General features: G+C 41.9%; 1 protein-coding gene across 1 annotated transcript in view; it reads left to right on the forward strand.

Moving 5' to 3' along the window:
* mtmr7b (myotubularin related protein 7b) overlaps positions 1 to 20,369 on the forward strand; it is an 82,478-nt gene that overhangs the window by 56,789 nt on the left and 5,320 nt on the right. Inside the window, exons 11-13 of the mRNA XM_048598423.1 lie at positions 8,386 to 8,586; positions 16,106 to 16,240; positions 19,352 to 19,478. Of these exons, the coding sequence (XP_048454380.1) occupies positions 8,386 to 8,586; positions 16,106 to 16,240; positions 19,352 to 19,478 (463 nt within the window). The remainder of the gene's footprint in view (positions 1 to 8,385; positions 8,587 to 16,105; positions 16,241 to 19,351; positions 19,479 to 20,369) is intronic.

Consider the following 20,369-nt stretch of genomic DNA (forward strand, 5'->3'; position numbering starts at 1 on the left):
ATATCGTTCTACCCAGTAAAGACATTCTTAACTTTCAATATACCATCTTTATTCAATATCACTGTTTTCAAAAGAAAAGTTTAAGTTTAGTGTGCTGCAAAATTGAACATTGAAGTTCAGATAACCAGGCTTGTTTATTCAACAAGTGTCTCATTGTCTCAGAAGGACAAAAGGACACATTCGTCTCTTTTAAATAAATTTAAAATCAGGTTAAACAGTCCCTAATCAGGTACAATAACGAAAAGACAAACTAATAATCAACAGAAACTTTAAGACCAGCATTTATTACCCATCCCTAATTGCCCTTGTGAAGCCGCTGGTGAGCTGCCTTCTTAAATAGCTGCAGTCCATGTGTTGTAAGTAGACCTACGATGTGCTTAGGGAGGGAATTCCAGGATGTTGACCCAGTGACAGTGAAGGAACAGCGATATATTTCCAAGTCAGGATGGTGAGTGGCTTGGAGGGGAACTTGTAGATGGTGGTGTTCCCATATATCTGCTACCCTTGTCCTTCTAGATGGAAGTGGTCATGGGTTTGGAAGGTCCTGGCTAAGGATTGTTGGTGAATTTCTTCAGTGCAACTTGTTGATATGTACATGCTGCTACTGAGCGTCAGTGGTGCAGGGAATGGATGCTTGTGGATGTGATACCAATCAAGCGGGCTGCTTTGTCCTGGATGATGTCAAGTTTTTGAGTGTTGTTTCATGAGATTGAAGATTGTGCTTGAGTACAGTTCTGCTGCTGTTGATGGTTCACAGCACCTCATGGATGCCCAGTCTTCAGTTGCTAGATCAGTTTGAAGTCTGTCCTGTTTAGGACGGTGATAGTGCCACACAACACAACAGAGAGTATTCTCAATGTGAAGGGACTTTGTCTCCACAGGACTATTTGGTGCTCACTTTTACTGATACTGTCATGGCCAGATGCATCTGCAGCCAACAGATTGGTAATGGTGAGGTCAAGTATGCTTTTCCCTCTTGTTCGTTCCCTCATCACCTGCTGCAGACCCAGTCTAACTGATATGTCCTTTAGGACCTGACCAGCTTGATCAGTAGTGCTGCTGCTAAACCACTGTTAGTGGTGGATATCAAAATCCTCCACCTGGAATACAATTTGCAGTGGCAAGGCAGTCATGTTTATTGCTGTCTAATCTAATAAGCTCTGAATGTGAAATGAGGCTACTGCAGAAAGGGCAATAATATCCATGCTTTAAGAACTGGAGGCTGCAACATTGTGAGGTTTCCAAGCCTGTTCCCTTTCGGGTCATCAATACAGCCAACTGACTTCCTGATTTAATGACAGCACAGGAAACTATGTTCATAACTTGCACAAAGTTTGTCCCTTCGAGAGAATCCTGAAATGCAAAAAATGCAAAAATGCAAAAAAGCAAAAAAGCAATCAAGTCGTTTTCTTGACCAGGTCTGTAACGTGTGTTTTCCAACAAGATAATCATATGAATTATGAACTGTTCTTCCTAATGTGCTATTCTCTACCATTGGACTTTTCTTGAATGTGTTCGTGATTTTCTAAGAATACTTTAATTGCATGGAAGTATACCTGGCAGCAAGTGAGAATGTAAAATGAATGGCTTCTTACCCTACTTGCTGACATCACTGCTGCTGTATATTAGGAGATCCCTTTAACTTGGATGCTGGATTTACATTGCCATCAGAAAAGGGGAAGTTTTTCTCCCTCTCCAATTTAAATAACCTCAGACGTTTTCATTGATTGACTCATTCATCTGATAATTTACAGACTGGATTTTCCCACTTTTAGGAGAGTTATTTTTAAGGTAGAAGGTGTAACACCTGCCCGTTCACTTCCTCCCTCCTCACTATTCAAGGTCCCAGACACACCTTCCAGGTGAAGCAGTGCTTTACCTGCACTTCATTCAATCTACTTTACCATATTCACCACTCACAATGTCGTCTGCTCTACATTGGGAAGACAAAGCATAGACTGGGTGACCGCTTTGCAGAACTCCTACATTCTGTCCGCAAAAATGACCCTGAGCTTCCAATTGCCTGCCACTTCAACACACCACCCTGTTCCTTGGCCAGTGTCTGTGTCTCAGGCTTACTGCAGTGCTCCAGCGAAGCTCAGTGCAAGCTGGAAGAATAACACTTCTTTTTCTCCTCCTGGACTCAACATCGAGTTCAATAATCTCAAGGCCTGAGCACCTTCTCCTGTCTTCTGACCCCAACCCCTAGACACCAGGCATTGTCATCACATGGGCTGCAACCACACACAACCTATTGTCAGCCAGTAACAGTCTTCATTAGCAGCTGTTCATTCTCCCAGGCTGACCTTTATCCAGTCCTTACCTGCTCAACTGTTTTTCTGTCTCTTTCTGGGCTCCATCTCCACCTATCGTTTACTCTTTCCCCCTCCCCCCAGCTCTCTTCTAGTGTGTATATACAACCTTTTCCCAGCCACAATCCGTTCTGAAGAAGGGTCACTGGACCCGAAATGTTAACTCTGCTTTTTCTCCACAGATGCTGCCAGACCTGCTGAGTTTTTCCAGCTATTTCTGTTCTTGTTTTATTCGACATTGTCATTTTTAAAGGGAATCCAGACATTCCCTTCAAGCCAGGAGCATTTCTCTTGGATGCCTGCAGCTAAACGTTCTGGCTCTTCCACCCCTCCCTGGTCAGCCTGCCTCCCTTTCCCAGGCAAACATCCACACTTGGCCAGCTTCCTTGATCTGTGCTATTTACACACCAGCCTCCCTCCCTCCCTCAGGCATCCTCTGCACCCAGTTCTACTTAGACTACTGCCACCCAGTGTCAGTCATGGCATGGCAAAGTGAATGTTCTCCGAAGGAAAAAAGCACAGTGGCTACGCACTTCCACATCTAGCAAGTACAGCACCTAGCCCTGATGCTGGCCTCAAATCTGCATCAAGAATGCCACATGATGCTAACAGTTGTTTTCAATATTTACTTCAGATAAACGGTCAGGGTCCAATACAGGGTGGCACAGGGTGCAATACAGGGTGGCACGGTGGCTCAGTGGTCAGCACTGCTGCTTCACAGTGCCAGGGACTTGGGTTCAATTCCACTCTCAGGTGACTGTCTGCGTGGAGTTTGCACATTCTCCCCGTGTCTGCATGGATTTCCTCCGGGTGCTCTGGTTTCTTCCGAGTCCAAAGATGTTGGGGGTTAGGTGGATTGGTCATGCTAAATTGCCTGTAGTGTCCAGGGTTTGCAGATCAGGTGGGTTAGCCATGGGAAATGCAGGGTTACAGCAATAGCGTAGTGGGGTGAGTCTGGGTGGGATGCTCTTCGGAGGGCCGGTGTGGACTCGATGGGCCGAATGGCCTGCTTCCACACTGTAGGGATTCTAGGATTCTACAATAACTTCATTAAACACGATTTTGCGACTGTATTAGACACAGTATCCAGTCCAAGTCGTTTCATGTTGTTGGCGCAAGTCATGGCCATGACAGGACAGGCTGCAGGAAGTGTCTGTGCATATGCCAATGATGGCATAAGGTTCTCTGTGCAGTGACATTATCATCTGCATATACACCGCTGTCAGGGATCCAAGGACGAGAGGCAGAAACCAGGGCCTGGATGGAGCAGGGACAAAGCTCTGCCTTGGGAGTGGGAGAGGAGGGGGGCCCCGCTCTGGCAGGAAGTGGAGCTAGTTTATCCAACTTCTTGTATAAAAACAATTATTGAAGAATTTGAAGAACTTTTCTAAATGTGCATTTGCATGGCGTCATCTTTGAGACTAGCAGCAGCTCTAATGACATTGGCTTTCTCCTTGCACATTCCCTCCTTTTGCACTGCTTATGTGTGGTGTTTAGAGGAATCACAGCCCTTTTAAATACACAGAGCTGAGCACATGCTCAGCAACAGGAGCAATCGCCCCCACCTCCAGCAGCTTTATTTAAAGTGTTCATCAAATACTTTCCATTTGCTTGTTGATTGATCTCTAATGGTGTTGACTGAGTTTGTACAGTACAAATTTGTAGTGCTATTTAAAGTGGGTGAAGTTGACAGGGAGTGGTGTGTAAAGTGTGTAAAGTCCTGGCCAGACTACTTGCTCCAAGTTATAGAGCCAGAATCAGACAGCATGGAAACAGACCCTGTGGCCCAGCTAGTCCATGCTGACCATGTTGTCAAATTGGTCCTACCTGGCTGCGTTTGGTACATATCCCTCCAAACCTGTCCTATTCATGAACTTATTCAAATGTCTTTTAAATGTTGTAACTGTACCTGCATCCACCACTTTCTTTGGCAGTTCATTCCACACACGAACCACTCCCTGTGTAACAAAAAAAAAGTTGCGCGCAATGTCATTTAAAAATTTTTGTCCTCTCGCCTTAAAAATAAGCCCTCTAGTTTTGAACTCCCACACCCTAGAGTAAAGACTCTAGTCATTCACCTTGTCAATGCCTGTCATGATTTTATAAACCTCAATAAGGTCACCCCTTAACCTCCTACTCTACAGGGAAAAAAGTCCTAGTCTTTCCAGTCTATTTTTATATCTCAAACCCTCCATTCCTGGCAACAACCTGGTAAATCTTTCCTGAGCCCTCTCCAGTTTAATAATATCCTTCCCATAACAAGGCGACCAGAACTGCGTACAGTACTCTAGAAGAGGCCTCAACAATGTCCTGTACAGCCTCAACATGACATTCCAACTCCTTTACTCAAAAAGTCTGAGCAATAAAGGCAAGCATGCTAAATGCATTTTAACTACACTGTCTACATGTGATGCAAATTCCAAAGAATTATTTACCTGAACCCCTAGGTCTCTCTGTTCTACAACACTACCCAGGGCCATACCGTTGATTGTGTAAGTCCTGTGCTTGTTTGTATTACCAAAATGCAATACCTTGCATTTATCAAATTAAACTCCATCGCCCACTCCTCAGCCCATTGACCCAATTGATCAAGATCTCTTTGTAATCTTAGATAACTTTTTCACTGCCCACTATACCACCAATTTGGGTGTCATCTGCGAACTTACTAACCGTGCCTCCGATATTCTTATCCAAATCATTTCTATAAATGACAAATGAAAGTGGACTCAGCACTGATCCCTGTGGAACATCGCTGGTCACAGGCCTCCAGTTTGAAAAGCAACCCTCCACCACCACCCTCTGCCTCCAATCACAAAGCCGAGTTATGGATGCCTGTATGATTATGCCCCATGGTCTGCAGCCTGATGGGGAGATTGAGGAGAGGAAGACGAGCTGTTCACAGAGGGAGGACCAGGAAAGGGAGAAGGGCACTCAGCAGGTGACCATATACTCTCAGGGTCTTCGGGTAGGGTCTTAACTCAGCTTAAAGTGTTTGACTATATTTTATGATGGAGGTATTCATTTAAATCTTCCTGATGTAGACAATAGAGGATGGCATTGCCAGTGGCCGTAAACCTTGCCCGTGGCTGTGTATTTCTTTGCATTGGAATTCTTCCAGTCTGCAGTAATGTTGATGTGTGTCATTTGCCTGTTTGCTGCCCACTGCTGTGTAAGATGGGTGGTTGATGATGCTTGTGTCAAGAGGGGAAATACATCATCAGCTTCTCTCTGGTCAGAGACAGAATGTAGAAAGTATACATGTGCTCCACCAGGAAGATGGGCATTACTAGGGTGGAGGGCGCATTGACTGTACACATATTGCTTTGCAAGCTCTGTGTTTAAGAGCGGAAATATATCATTCCCTGAGGGTGCAATTGGTTTAATACTGTACTCAGCATATCAGGCAGCTGAATGCCCAGTATTCTGTCAGCAGTCATAATGCCTTTGTTCTGGGGTAGTTTGCTGTTCTATTAACATTTCCTGCACCATGTTGTCCGAGAGGGTGGTTTTATGGTGATGGGTACTATCTGACTGATGATCGCAATGCACAACAGAGACACATGTGAGCAGCATGCTTATAATGAGAACTAGATAGCTATAAAAAACAAACCACAGGGGTACTCAAAAAGCAATTCTGCACCAAAGCAGTCCTGAGTAGTTCCCAGAATATGTATTTCAGTTATTTATGCTCTCTTTCATTCTGTATTTACTGGGTATGTCATCATTTCATCCAACTCAAATGCCAATAAACACAGGATGCTTGGCTTTGGATTGAACCACCTTAGCTTGGGTAGCAGTAGCTTGGCCAACAACTTATTTGCTGGTGGAGAGACAGTGGTGGGAGGCAAATGCTATCATTTCTGAGACAGCATTGCAGGTTTATGTACTGAGGTGCTATTGCTACTTCCCAGGGCTGGATCCTCAGCCATCCTAATATTCTGTTGAGGGACAGGTTTCTGAATTCTGAGACTCTGCAAGCCCTTGGGCATTGGTATGCACAGCCATGAAGGCAGCTGTTTAAGATTGCACAACCTCATTTTGAGCTTTCACTGCAGTATTAAGATGGTGAATAACCTCTGTGTGTACTGCATTAAAAGCTGAGACATCAACAATTGAGTGCTGCATCATGGTTGGATCCACAAGTATGGCAATGGGATTGGTCCACACTTTGATATAAGGAAGCATGGGCCCCAACCTTTGACCAAGGAGCTGTGGTATAGTGGTGCTAAACTCCTCCATGCTTCTTAGCAATCGCAGCAGACTGGTCAATTCACCAAGCATTTAAATGTGCATGTCCATGAGACTTTTTCTGTACTCCCCTATACAACTCCTTATCTCTCACCTGGAGCAGGATCTGTGTGCCTTCCAGGGAGGTCACAAGGGCATTACAGCTTACCACTTGAGAATCTGGGCTCAATTCTAACCTGCTAATGTCAGTTTCTGAGCTTCTAGATACATGTGAACCCAAGCAACTGTGTCAAATTGTCATTGATCCTTTGGTCTTTCTGCTCCTTTGCACTGCCTGACCAGGTGGTATCCAAAAGGAGAAAGGCACAAGGATAGGTGGGTGGCAAGAGACCTAGGGGATGGGGATGGAAGAAGGAACTGCATGTGTACACATTCTGCAGTGTGTAAATCAGAGGATATTGTGGGATGAGAGGTGAGTGGCCTGTGAGGAGATGAGTTAGATAGGACTGTCCAGTTAGCTGTGATTTCATCCCTGCTACTGACCACTATCTCAATCCTGACCCTCCAATAATGGTCTCCTTCATCAAGGTGAGGACGTACCCCCGTGATCCCTGCCATTCAGGTGTAGTTGTTTACACCAGTTTGGTTCTTAAAGAGGCAAGTATGTCAGTCAGAGTCCTTCCATCTATGCGAAAAAATCCGTTGGCAATGGGATAGTTTCATGGTGCATTTTTATTGATGGCTGAAGAAACCATCTGCACAAATGGTTATCAGCTATCATTGTGGGTGTTTCTTTTTATAACTATTACCAAGTTGCTGTAGCTACTGGTCATCATGGTGGTGTATGTTGGCCTCAGGTGATGTCACTATTTCCCTCTGTTACTGGCTAGTGTCTCCCGGCTCTGACAATTGATGGTGTTTAGGGTCATCATGTTACACTTGCAAACGTTTTTGTGGATGTACGTGTCAGGAAAGGATTAATAGGCTGGGTCTCTTTTCTGTTGAAAAACATGGGCAGACCTAATAAAATAGGCCTTTAAAATTAGGAAACGTTTTGACAGAAGGTATGCAGAGGGAATGATTTCTCTTGTCAGCAAGAGCATAACTAGAAGCTATAAGTGTAGTTACCAAACAACCTGACCGATAATTCAGAAAACACTCCCTTAACCTGAGAATGATGACAATGAGGAACTGCATTCAGCTACTCCCTGCGGTAGTGAATAATGCAGATGCATTTAAGAGAAAGTTAGACAAGCATTTGAGGGAGAAAGGAGTAGAGGGTTATGTTGGTATATTTAAATGAGGGATGACGTTATGAAGCTCAAGTGGCATTTAAACATCCCCATGGACAGTTTGGTCTGAATGGATTATTTCACTGATATATTCCAAGTATTTAATCCTGAGTACTACAATGTTCTCGAATATGCTAACCACTAAATCATACTTTGCTAATTGAATTTCTGATCAGTTCAAAAAATAGTAATAGACCATTTTGTTGGTTATATGATCTCAATTCTCATATTCACTCTCTGTACCTAATTTAAAGTTTTTAAATGTTTGTTGGCAAATGGGAAGACTGAAAGATTGTTGTGTTTTTCTTCCTGAATTATTGTCACCAACCTTATTTGAAGGATATAGTTCCAAACTATCTTAATGGAGCAGGAAAATTAACACTTTGGGAGTTTTATATCTTGTTTAGTTTTCCAAGAAGAAGTCAACCTTTATCCTGAATCCTGATGAAGGGTCCAAACCCGAAATGTTGACTTTTCTGCTTCTCTGATTCTGCTTGGCCTGCTGTGTTCCTCTAGCTCCACACTGTATCGACTCTGACTTCCAGCATGTGCAGTTTTTACTATCTCCTTTACACCTCTCCTTTGTTTCACAGATACTGTCACTTGGATGGTGATCCCAGGGAAGTTTCACCGGTTATTGATCAGTTTTTTGACTGTGTCTGGCAGCTGATGGAGCAATTTCCATGTGCCTTTGAGTTCAATGAAAGATTTCTGGTGCACATTCATCATCATGTCTACTCTTGCCAATTTGGCAACTTTATTTGTAACAACAATAAGGAGAGCAAAGAACTAAGGTAAAGCAAAATTCTAAACATGCATGGTTCACCATTGTACTAATAATCAAGTAGAGTCATAGTCATAGGGATATACAGCACAGAAACAGACCCTTCGGTCCAACTTGCCCAAGCTGACCAGATATCCTATAAAAATCTACTCCCATTTGCCAGCATTTGGCCCATATCCCTCTAAACCATTCCTAACCATATACCCATCCAGATGCTTCTTAAATGTTGTAATCATACAAGCCTCCATCATGTCCTCTGGCAGCTCAGTCCATATTCACTTCCCACATGTGACCACTGCCTTTGTCTCCCATCCTCTTTTTATTTAAAAGTGCCGTTTTGATTTTGTTTCCCAAAGTTCCAAAAACAATACAACATCTTATGACACAGTAATTACTGCTCCTGGAATTCGAGGAGAATGAGCTCCGACACTGAAAATGCCTAAAAAAAGGAGCAGCTCTTACAGCCACGAATTTTTCCTGCCCTCCATCTTGGATTACCCAGAATCCTTTTTAAGTTTGAGATTTTTATGTAGATTCAGTTGTTCAAACCAAAGGTACAATTTATTTTTTTGACCAGCTAAGACAGGGAGGCTGATTTTATTTTTGAGGGAATTGTGGTGTTAAGTTGCAAAGTTGGGTGGTGTGGTTGGCTTTGTGGAAGAGGCCTGATTTGGGACAAAGTTAACCTGAACTAATTTCCTTATTATTGCTTTCCGAATTTATGGAAGTAGTTTACAACCAAAAGATTTTTGTTTTAAAATTCGTTCACTATTCTTATGTAGACAAATTTATGGGGTATTTTGTGTACAGGAAGGCTCCACAAGCTGAGAGAGGAATGGTGTTCACAGAGAGGATTCCCTACCCCTTTAAACTTTGCATCTTGGTGTTTTTTTTTATAATCTCTCGTAGCTGTAGAAGAGGCTTGGTAGAAAAAAAAATCAGAGCACAACCACCAAGAGTGAGTTGAGCAGCTGAAGGTAGCCAAGGGAGCAACAATGCTCAGATGATAGGATAGTGTACAGAGGAGAGAGACTGGGTTGAACTTCTACTTGTTCCCATTAGTTATACCAGCATTTGGAGCAGTATTGGTTGAACTAGTGCAAAAGATTCATTTGTTTAAATCTGCATTATGCAGGAAAGCAGTTATGCTTGTGTTTTCCTTCACCTAATACATTGCTTTAGATTCAGTTCACCCAAATTTAGGCCTCTACCCACTCGTTTCCTCCCCCCCACACCCCTCTCTCCACCCCCCGCACAAAAAGTCAAAATTGTGTGCATCCATTAATTTGAATGATTCAGGATGGTTCTTCAAATTGGGTTCATCTTCTTTGGTGCACAGACACAAGTTGGCTTGCTTCATAAGTTTTTCATTTCAACTTTAATTTATTAAGAAAATGACATGCGTAGCAATAAACTATAAAAATTTTCTCTGACTTCCATTGAATTTTTAAAAAAAACTATTCACAGGTTAAAGGTGTTTATTAAAAATACATACTTTTGTTGATTAGTTCATTAATAGAGTTGCATCAGATTTGAGCTCTTAAATGCATCAAGGAATGTGTATTAATGAGAAAGGAAAATGAAGCAATTATTCTGTTCTTTCTTTATTGTTTGATTGTGTTTATTCATGGAAAATTTTAATTTGTACTTATGCAAAAACATCTGTTTAGTGGAAATTTGAACCCTAACCTAATCAGTGCAATTTGAGGTACATTTTAGGTGCAGTTCTATATTATGCACAAAATGGCGGTTTATCACACTGCCTTTTTATAGTGTTCGACAACTCATTCAATTGGACTCAAACTCACTGGTTATTTTGTAACAGTGAGCAGACAGAAATTGCGCTGAGTGCTGTTATTTTTAATTTACTCTATTTTGTGTGTTTATCCAATGCCGAATAACATTTATGATTCCAGACAGACTTCGTCTCACCCTGTATTAATTTGAGTCTGAATTTGGTAAAGCTATGAACAGACTTTTTAGAAAATACCCACTCCAATTGTAGGAAGATTTTTAAAAAAGAAATCTGTAGCTCCCTCTAGCGGCCATAAATTTTACTATGGAAAGGTCCACTTTGCCAGTTAATATTTATGGGGACAGACTGGACTATGGTTAGTCCAGCATCGGTTGGAATTGTGCCTTGTGACCCTGGGAAATGTAGCAAACTCTGAAGGAACTGCCCAGGAAATTGAATTTTCTGCTGGGTAATTCCTTTACACTGGCACCCTCTGAAAGTCTCCATTCAATCAAAGGCTTAGAATCATTGAATTGTACAGTGCAGAAGAAATCTTTCAGCCTACTAAGCCTGTACTTCCTAAGTTACTTGAAACCTAAACTAGACCCGCCTTCCAGCGTTAAATGTTATGACATTCCAAGTGTTTATCCAAGTACTTTTTAAAGGTTCTGAGGTTTCCTGCCTCCAGTACCCTCCCAGGCAGTGCATTCCAGATCCCCAGCCTCTGTATGAAAAGGTTATTCCTCAAATCTCTGCCTTGTATCTTAAAATTATGCCACCTTATTGACCCTTTGACTAAGGGTAACATCTGCTTTCTATTCACCCTATCCAGTACCTCGAATGATCTTATACACCTGTCAGGTTCCATTTCAATCTTCTCTGCTCCAAAGAAAACAACGTGAGCTCATACAGTCTCTCTTCCTAGCTAAAGTGCTCTATCACAGGCAACATCCTTGTGAATCTCCTTTGCACAGTACTCCAGCTGTGGCCTAACCAAAGTCCCATACAGTCAACACAATCACAAGCCATTTCCTGGAATTTGTCACTGAAGGACTGCTCATAGGTGTAAAGCCTTAACTCTTTTTTTTCTTATTTCTTTCATGGGAAGCAGGCATCACTGGCCAGCCACCATTTATTGCTTATGCCTAGTTGCCCTTGCGAAGGTAGTGGTGAGCTGCGTTCTTAAACACTTCATTCTGACAGGCATGAGTTGATCCATAATGCCATTTGGGAGGGAATTCCAGGATTTTGACCCAGCAACAGTGAAGGAATGACAATACATTTCCAAGTCAGGGTGCTGAGTGGCTTGGAGGGGAACTTGAAGGTTCCCATGTTTCTGCTGACTTTATCCTTCTAGATGGAAGTAGTTGTGGGTTTGGAAGGTGCTGTCTGAGTATCTTTGGTGAATTTCCGCAGTGCACCTTGTAGATAGAAGCAGCAATGTGTACTGAGCATAGATGTTTGTGAATGTGGTGCAAATCAGTTGGGCTGCTTTGTCTTGGACGGTATCAAGCTTCTTGTGTGTTGTTGGGGCTGCACCCATCTAGGCAAGTGAGGAGTATTCCATCACACTCCTGACTTGTGCCCTGTAAATGATGGACAGGTTTTGGGAAGTCAGGAGGTGTGTTACTCGCCGCAGTATTCCTAGCCTGTGACATGCTCTTGGAGCCACTGTGTTTGTATGACAAGTCCAGTTGAGTTTCTGATCAATGGTAACCCCAATCATGTCGGTAGTGTGGGATTCAGTGATGTTAACACCATTAACTACCAAAGGGTGGTGATTAGATTGTCTCTTACTAGAGATGGCCATTGCCTGGCATTTGTGTGGCACAAACATTACTTACTACTTGTCAACCCAAGCTTGGATATTGCCCAGATCTTGTTGCATTTGAAGATGGACTTCTTCAGTGTCAGAGAAGTTGCAAATGGTGCTGAACATTGTGCAATCGTTGGTGAACATCTCCACTCAGAAGTCCTTATGAAGCAAGAAGGACCATTAATGAAGCAGCTAAAGATGTTTGAGCTTAGGACACTATTCAGAAGAATCCTACACAAATGTCCTGGAGCTGAAGTGACTGACCTCCAGCAACCATAATCATCTTCCTTTGTGCCAGACATGATACTAAACAGTAGGGAGTTTGCCCCCTGATATCCATTGATTCCAGTTTTGCTAGGGCTCCTTGATGCCACACCTTGTTGACTGCGGTCTTGATACCAAGGGCTGTCACTCTCACCTCACCTCTGGAATTTGGCACTTTTGACCATGTTTGAACCAAGGCTGTAATGAAGTCGGGAGCATGATGGCTCTGGCAGATCTCAAACTGGGCATCATAGAGCAGGCACTGTTTTATTGCACTGTTAATGATACCTTTCATACACTTTACTGATGATCGAGAGTAGACTGATGAGGCAGTAATTGACCGGGTTGGATTTCTCCTGCTTTTTATATATAGGACATAGTTGAGCAATTTTCCACATTGTCGGGTAGATGCCAGTGTTGTAACTGCCCTGGAACAGCTTGGCTAAGGGAATGGCAAGTTCTGGAGCATAAGTCTTCAGTACTATTGCCAAATGTTGTCAGGGCCCAAAGCCTTTGCAGTATCCAGTGTCTCCAACCGTTTCTTGATATCACGTGGAGTGAATCAAATTGGTTAAGGACTGGTCTCTGTAATGCTGGGGACCACTGGAGAAGGCCAAGATGGATCATCCACTCGGCACTTCTAGCTGAAGATTGCTGCAAATGCTTCAGCCTTATGTTTTGCAATGATGAGCTGGGCTCTTCCATCATTGAGGATGGAGATATTTGTGGAGCCTCCTCCTCCAGTGAGTTATTCACAACTGGATGTGGCAGGACTGCAGAGCTTAAATTGGATTCGTTGATTGTGGAATCGCTTTGCCCTGTTTATTACTTGCTGCTTTCACTGTTTGGCATGCAAGTAGTCCTGTTTGGTGGTTTCACCAGGTTGATACCTCATTTTCAGGTATGCCTGGTGCTGCTTCCAGCATGCCCTCCTGCAACTTCCATTGAACTAGGGTGGATCCTCTGGCTTGATGGTAATGGTTGAGTTGGGGATATACTGGGCCATGAGGTTACAGATTGTGTTGGTGTACAGTTCTGCTGTTGACGGCCCACAGTACTTAATGGATGCCCAGTCTTGAGTTGCAGGATCTGTTCGAAGTCTGTCCCAATTAGCACAGTGATAGCGCCACACGGCACGCAGTGTATTTTCAAGATGAAGGTGGGACTTTTTCTGCACAAGGTCACACTGGTCACTCCTACCAATACTGCAGCTGGCATATTGGCAAGGATGAGGTAAAGTGTGCTTTTTCCCTCTTGTTGGTTCCCTCACCAAGTGCTGCAGACTCAGTCTAGCAGCAATGTCCACCCGAACAGCTTGATCAGTCGTGCTGCTGCCGAGCCACTCTTGGTGGTGGACAGTGAAATCTCCCACCCAGAGTACATTTTGTGCAATTGCCACCCTCTTTACTTGCTCTAAGTGTTGTTCAACATTGAGGAGTACTGATTTATCAGCCAAGAGGGGGTGGTACATGGTAATCAGCAGGAGGTTTCCTTGCCCATGTTTAACCTGAAGACATGAGACTATAATGGGTCAGGAGTCAATGTTGAGGACTCCCGGGGCAACTCCCTCCTGAGTGTTTAGCACTGTGCCACCAACTCTGCTGGGTCTGTCCTGCTGGTGGGACAGGACCAATCCAGGGATGGTGATGGTGGTGTTTGGGACATTTACCTGCAATGTGTGCATGACTATGTCAGGCTGTTGTTTGACTATTCTCTGAGACAGCTCTCCCAATTTTGGCACTAGACCTCAGGATGTTTGTAAGGAGGACTTTGCAGGGTCAACAGGGCTGTTTATGCCATTGTCTTTTCTGGTGCTTAGGTTGATTCCAGCTGGTCCTACCAGTTTCATTTCTTTGTTGAGATCTCGTAGTGATTGCTACAACTGAGTGGCTTGCTAGACCGTTTCAGAGGACAGTTGAAAGTTGATCACATTGTTGTGCATGTGAAGTCACATGTCGACCAGACCAGGTGAGGATGGCAGATTTCCTTCCCTGAAGGACATTAGTGAGCCAGATGGATTTTTTTTGACAATCACAATGGTTTCATGGTCATCATTAGACTCTAAATTCCTGATTTTGTTTATATTGAATTCAAATTCCACATCTGCTGTGGCAGGATTTGAACTTGGGTCCCCAGAACATTAGCGGAGTTTCTGGATTAACAGTCTTGTGATGATACCACTGGGCCATTACCCCCATATGATAAAACTGATGCCGGTCAGATGCTTGGACCTTCCATCAGAATCAAAATGTCTCATTTTTCAACCATGTGTGGAGTAGCTAGAAGCGTATTTACATGGATTATCACTCATTATCATCCTCATTACTATCTAATATTGCCTCATAAATATGCAATTTCTCAGTTTCTCCCTCCTGCTGGCTAGAACCTAGATGCTGAGAACTCCTGACATGAAAATCAGACCAGTCACCTGGTAACTCCAGCTCACTGATTGCTCCTCCAGACCTCCATTTGGACACCAGCATCTCAGGGCATACCCATTGAGCACTAACCACACACACCCCATGTCCCTGAATCTTGGCATCCATCACATTCCAACCTCACTGCAACATCATGGTATATCGCTGACCAGTATACAGTCTACCAGAAGCCAAAAATGCAAAATGGACGATCCATCTTGGCCCCTTCCAGCGTCCACAGCATCACAGGTATCAGTCTTTAGTCAACTCAGTTCACTCCAGATGATACCAAGAAACGGTTGGAGGCACTGGATACCGTTAGGTCTGTGGGCCCTGAAGCATTCTGGCAGTGGTACTGAAGACTTGTGTTCCAGAACTTGCTGCTCTCTTAGTCAAGCTGTTCCAGTACAATTACAACACTGGCATCTACCATCCACTGTGGATATGGTGTTGGTGCCAGAGGTCCTGGGATATACCAGCAGTAAAGAGTACTTCCATTTATGGTGAGTGGGAGAATTGGGCAAGCATTAGATGAGCGGGATGCCTAGGGGTGTGATACCTGGCTAATGAGCAAGTTTGGGACAATGTTGAGAGAAAATTCACTAGCCTTCACAGACAGAAACCCTCCATGACATGTGGCAAAAATGACAGCCGATATACGGTAAGGTCTAGCCCTTTGTGTCCTCTTTGACAAGTTACTTTCCTGCCTATCTTTGTGCTGTCAGCAAACTTATTAACCATACATTCAATCTCCTATTCCAGATCATTTTGTAAAGTTTGTAAATGGTTCTCTTGCCTGGAACCTTAAATCTGTGTTCCCAAATCCTAGTATAATCTGCTAATGGAAGAATTTTTCTTTGTCTACCTTATCTAAGCCTGTCATAATCTTGTATACGTCAATAAAATTATCCCTCAACCTCCTTTTTTCTAAGGTGAAGAACACCAACTTTACCAACCTAATTTTCTAACTAAAATTCCCTATCCTTGCAACTACTCTGGTATATCTCCTCTTTCAAGACCTGTTCTGTTTTGCATCCACTTTCTTCCAGTGTCTTGACTTTTGACCTTCATGCACATATTTTTGTCTCTCCTCCTAATAATTTAGCTGCAAGGAGAATCTGTATACGAAAACTAGGTATTTTAATAACAGCTGCGTCATGGATCACCAACAATTTGGCACAATCATCCTTCACACAGCTGTTGCACTTAGATTATTTTATATTTTCTGATCAAGTTTTCCAACCATCCACCAAGTGGTTGAAGTGTTTAATATTGTTATAATTGTTTCTCATGGCAGAATTCAAGAGAAAACTCATTCACTATGGCCTCATCTATGGAAAAATGGTATCGATTATAAGAATCCCCTCTACAGACAAGACCATAGTCAGACTCAGGGAGTTCTGAGACCGCACACAGCTCCATCTAACTTCAGGTTAGTATATTGGCTATATATTTAATTAGGCCATACCTCATTATAGCCTTACAACACCTGAAATATGGGCAAACAAGAAACAAAGAACTTGCTTTTATCAGCAAACGTTTTATTAACTGGCAGAATTCTGGTTGTCAATGTAAAAACACATTAATTAATAGAAACTTAATGTAAGCATAGACACATCACTATTATACTTTATTTACAGCATATTATCGCTTTAACAACCATGCAACTTTGCCTTAAACAAAACTTACTGGTAGAGAGCCTTCTCACTTGCACCTTCAACTATTTGGACATCGTAGAGATCGTGATAATACAGTAAACTTCCAGTATTTCAGGTATTTCATCAGAAATTTCTGATGAAGGGTCTAGGCCCGAAACGTCAGCCTTTCTGCTCCTATGATGCTGCTTGGCCTGCTGTGTTCATCCAGCTCTGCACCTTGTTGTCTCAGTATTTCAGGTATATAATTTTTGCCTGTTTATCGAGAGTGCCAGTTCATAAAGTGCCAGTTAAAACAAACTTTACTGCCATTCATGCTCTCAGATCATTCTAAAGCACTTTATAGTTCATTAATTAATTTTGAATTGCAGTGACATGTTTAAGCTAAAAGTAAAACAGTATGGTGGCTCAGTGGTTAAAACTGCTGCCTCGCAGCACCAGGGACCCAGGTTCAATTCCAGCCTATGTGGAGTTTACACATTATCCCTGTGTCTGCGTGTTTCCTCCAGGTGCTCTGGTTTCCTCCCGCAGTCCAAAGATGTGCAGGTTAGGTGGATTGGCTATGCTAAATTGCCCATAGTGTATAGGAATGTGTAGGTTAGGTGGATTAGCCATGGGAACTGCAGGGACGTGGTAGGGGCTGAGTCTACCATAACCAACGACTCATTGGATGGGATGCTGTTCAGAGAGCTGGTGTGGACTTGTTGGGCTGACACTGTAGGGATTCTATGACGTAGAAGACAGTTTGCTTTGAACAACAATATGATGAATGACCACTTTAATAATGTTGGGTGAAGAATAAATGCTCGCCAAGAACAAAATTGTGTGCTGCCAACCAAATGGTGTTGTGGGATCTTTTATCCTCACCCTAGAGGAAAGTTTCGTCCTATATTAAATGTTTCATTCAGAAGATGGCACTTCTGCTAATATTGGACTGAAGTGTCAGCTTTGATTGCTTGTTTAAGTTCTAAAGCCTGTGACATTCTAAGTTAAACAGAATATTATAATTTAGAATTATTAGAAATATTTAAGTATTGAACATTAAAAATTCAGGACGAGATATTATTAAGCTGGAGAGGATTCAGAAGAGATTTATCAGGATGTTGCTGGTGTGGAAGATTTGTGTTGAATAAAGGCTGGATAGGCTGGAACTTTTTTCACTGGAGCATAGGAGGTTGGGAGGCAACCTTATAAAAGTTTATAAAATAATGAGGCGTTTGGATAGAGTTAATGGTAATTGTCTTTTCCCTAGGAGGGGGGTTTTCAAGACTGGGGGCACATTTTTAAGGTGAGGAGAGAGTTTTAAAAAAGACGTGAAGGGTAAGTTTTTTACAGAGGGTCGTTCGTGTGTGGAATAAACTTCCAGAGGAAGTGTTGGATATGTGTAGAGTTACAAAGTTTGAAAAACATTTAGGTAAGTAAATGAATAGGAAATGTTTGGAGGGATATGGGCCAGGAGCAGGCAGGTGGGATTAGTTTAGTTTGGGATCACGATCGGCATGGACTGGTTGGACCAAAGAGTCATACAACATGGAAATAGACCGTATGGCTCCAAGTAGTGATGGAGGCAGATTAAAAAAAAAGGAAGATATGGTAAAGGTAGGCAGTATGTGTGGACAGAAAAATGTTAATGTGGTCATCGACCTGAAAAGCTAATTCTGTTTCACTCTTCACACATGCTGTCTGACTTGCTGAGTATTTACAGCATTTTTTTAACTTTATCTCAGATTTCCAACATCTGTGGTACTTTGCTTTTGTGTAACTAGTGATGTTGAGCAGAGTCTAGCAGATTATTGCCTTACATAAATGGGTTAAGATAAATTTGTGACAACACAAAGCAAAAAACACCCCTGCAAATTCTAGATGGATGAAATAAAAACAGACAATTCTGTATATGCTGAGGCAGCATTGGTGAATGTTTCAGGTCAATGCTGGGATGTGAGAAATCAGGTAGTCACTGGTATATTGAGTTTATTTTCAACAAGATTATTTGGAAGAAACACATTGGATTAATGATCCAACACATTAATTTCCAAGATGGAGGTTCTGATGAAAGTTTGTTCATTTGAAGCATTAACTATATTTCTCTCTTCATAGGTACTGTTGAAACTGCTGCGTATTTCTGTTTTTAAAAATGACTGAATCTGTGGTTGCAGCATATTTAAACAATTTGTAAAATCTACTAAGTATGTATTGGGCAAATAGCAGGGTCTCATTAACAAGCTTTATTCTGTTTCCATGTAACATGGACATATTTTCCACCAGTGCCATGGTATCATAATTAGGAACTCCAGGCAACTTTCCAGAGATGCTGATGCCAACTGTAGCAGCCCTAAGTTGTGTTAAGGCTGAAATTACTTAATGCAGCACACTCCAGTGAATAAATATGGAACCTAGCACACTATTCTTTAGAACTGAGAACAAAGATTTTATAGTTGCAAATGGTTTCATAACCATTGATTTTCTTGCTTTATCCTAAGGTAATCTTTTTTGAGCTAATGTGAAAATAGAACGTGATTACACATGACTATCTGTAGGTTCTTGGTCAGTTATTTTGTTCTGATGTGAAGCAACTTGTTTTTGTAGCAACTTTGCTGTAATAAATTTTACGACAGCATAGGGCAAGGACAGACATCCTGCATGAATATTGGAAAATTGACTGAAAAGTTGACATGTAGGATTTCAGGTGAGTGGTTAATCATGCTGCTTTATTGTACAGGATTATTGTTCAATTCTAAAGTACTTTTCTTCAAACCAGTTTAACCTCTGTGTAACAGGACTTAAGTACAAATATTTTCCATTATAATTTCACTGATCAAAAGCTTAGGTTTGACTAGATTTGTTACTGCCATATATAAATCCTAATTCAAAGGCCTTGTTTCAAGCAGGTTTTGGAGAAGCATGTACAACGGATTTGAAAAAGGCATGCATCCTCGACAGTCTGTTACAGAATTCTTGATGGCTGTTAAGGAAGAAACTCAGCAGCTGGAAGATGAACTTGAAATACTGGAGGAGGTAATTTTTTTAAACTGATAAGTAACACAAGTAATCTACGTCAACAATGATGACACTTCAGATTTAGTTTAAATGTGGTTAGAGAGCAGAAGATAGTAGAGGGGGGAAAAAAATTGATTGGATAAAGGTAGTGTGCACTTTTCCATGGAATGGGATTGGAGCCATTCTTATTTAAGATAACAAAGGAACAGATGTCAAATTTCCTGATTGCATAAATTGTTTGAATGGGTAGTGGCAAATTCTGACAATGATTGTGAAAGACTGCAGATGGACATTGTTGGGCCAGGATAGGTCAATAGTGTGAAGTAAACAAAAAAGGAATAATGTATTTTGTAAATATAATATTTACACAACAGAAACAAGTTAGTATTTATGCTTCACTCTTTATGTAATGTGGTAATGCAGAAATTCAAAAGGCAAGCAATCCCCTGGAACAGATGGCCCACATCCTAGGTTCTAACAGAGCTGGGTCACGTGAAAGATTACCATCAGTTCATATTCTAATATTCCTAGTTCTATGGAGTGGTCCCAATGGATTGTAAGTTAGTAAGCATAATGCCATTTCAAGAAATGAGGGAGAAAGAAAACAGAGAATTACTAATCAGTTAGCCTGACATCCATTGAGGAAAACGCTGAAATCAAATACTAAGGAAGTGGTACTGTGGTTTAGAAAATCATTTAAAAGAAGAATTAACCTAGTAATTAAAAAAAAAATTGTTTGATTAGTCTGTTAGAGATAAAGGTGAGCCAATAGACATAACTTATTTGGGATGTTCAAAAGATGTTCAGTAAGGTGCTTCATAAAAGTTTGTTTTACAACATAAGGGCTCAGGGGAAGATATGCTAGTATGGTTTAAAAATTGGTTAAAGGATAGTAAAGCGAATAGAAGT

This window comes from Rhincodon typus, chromosome 1, assembly GCF_021869965.1.
Source record: "Rhincodon typus isolate 14 chromosome 1, sRhiTyp1.1, whole genome shotgun sequence".
NCBI classification, from domain to species: domain Eukaryota; kingdom Metazoa; phylum Chordata; class Chondrichthyes; order Orectolobiformes; family Rhincodontidae; genus Rhincodon; species Rhincodon typus.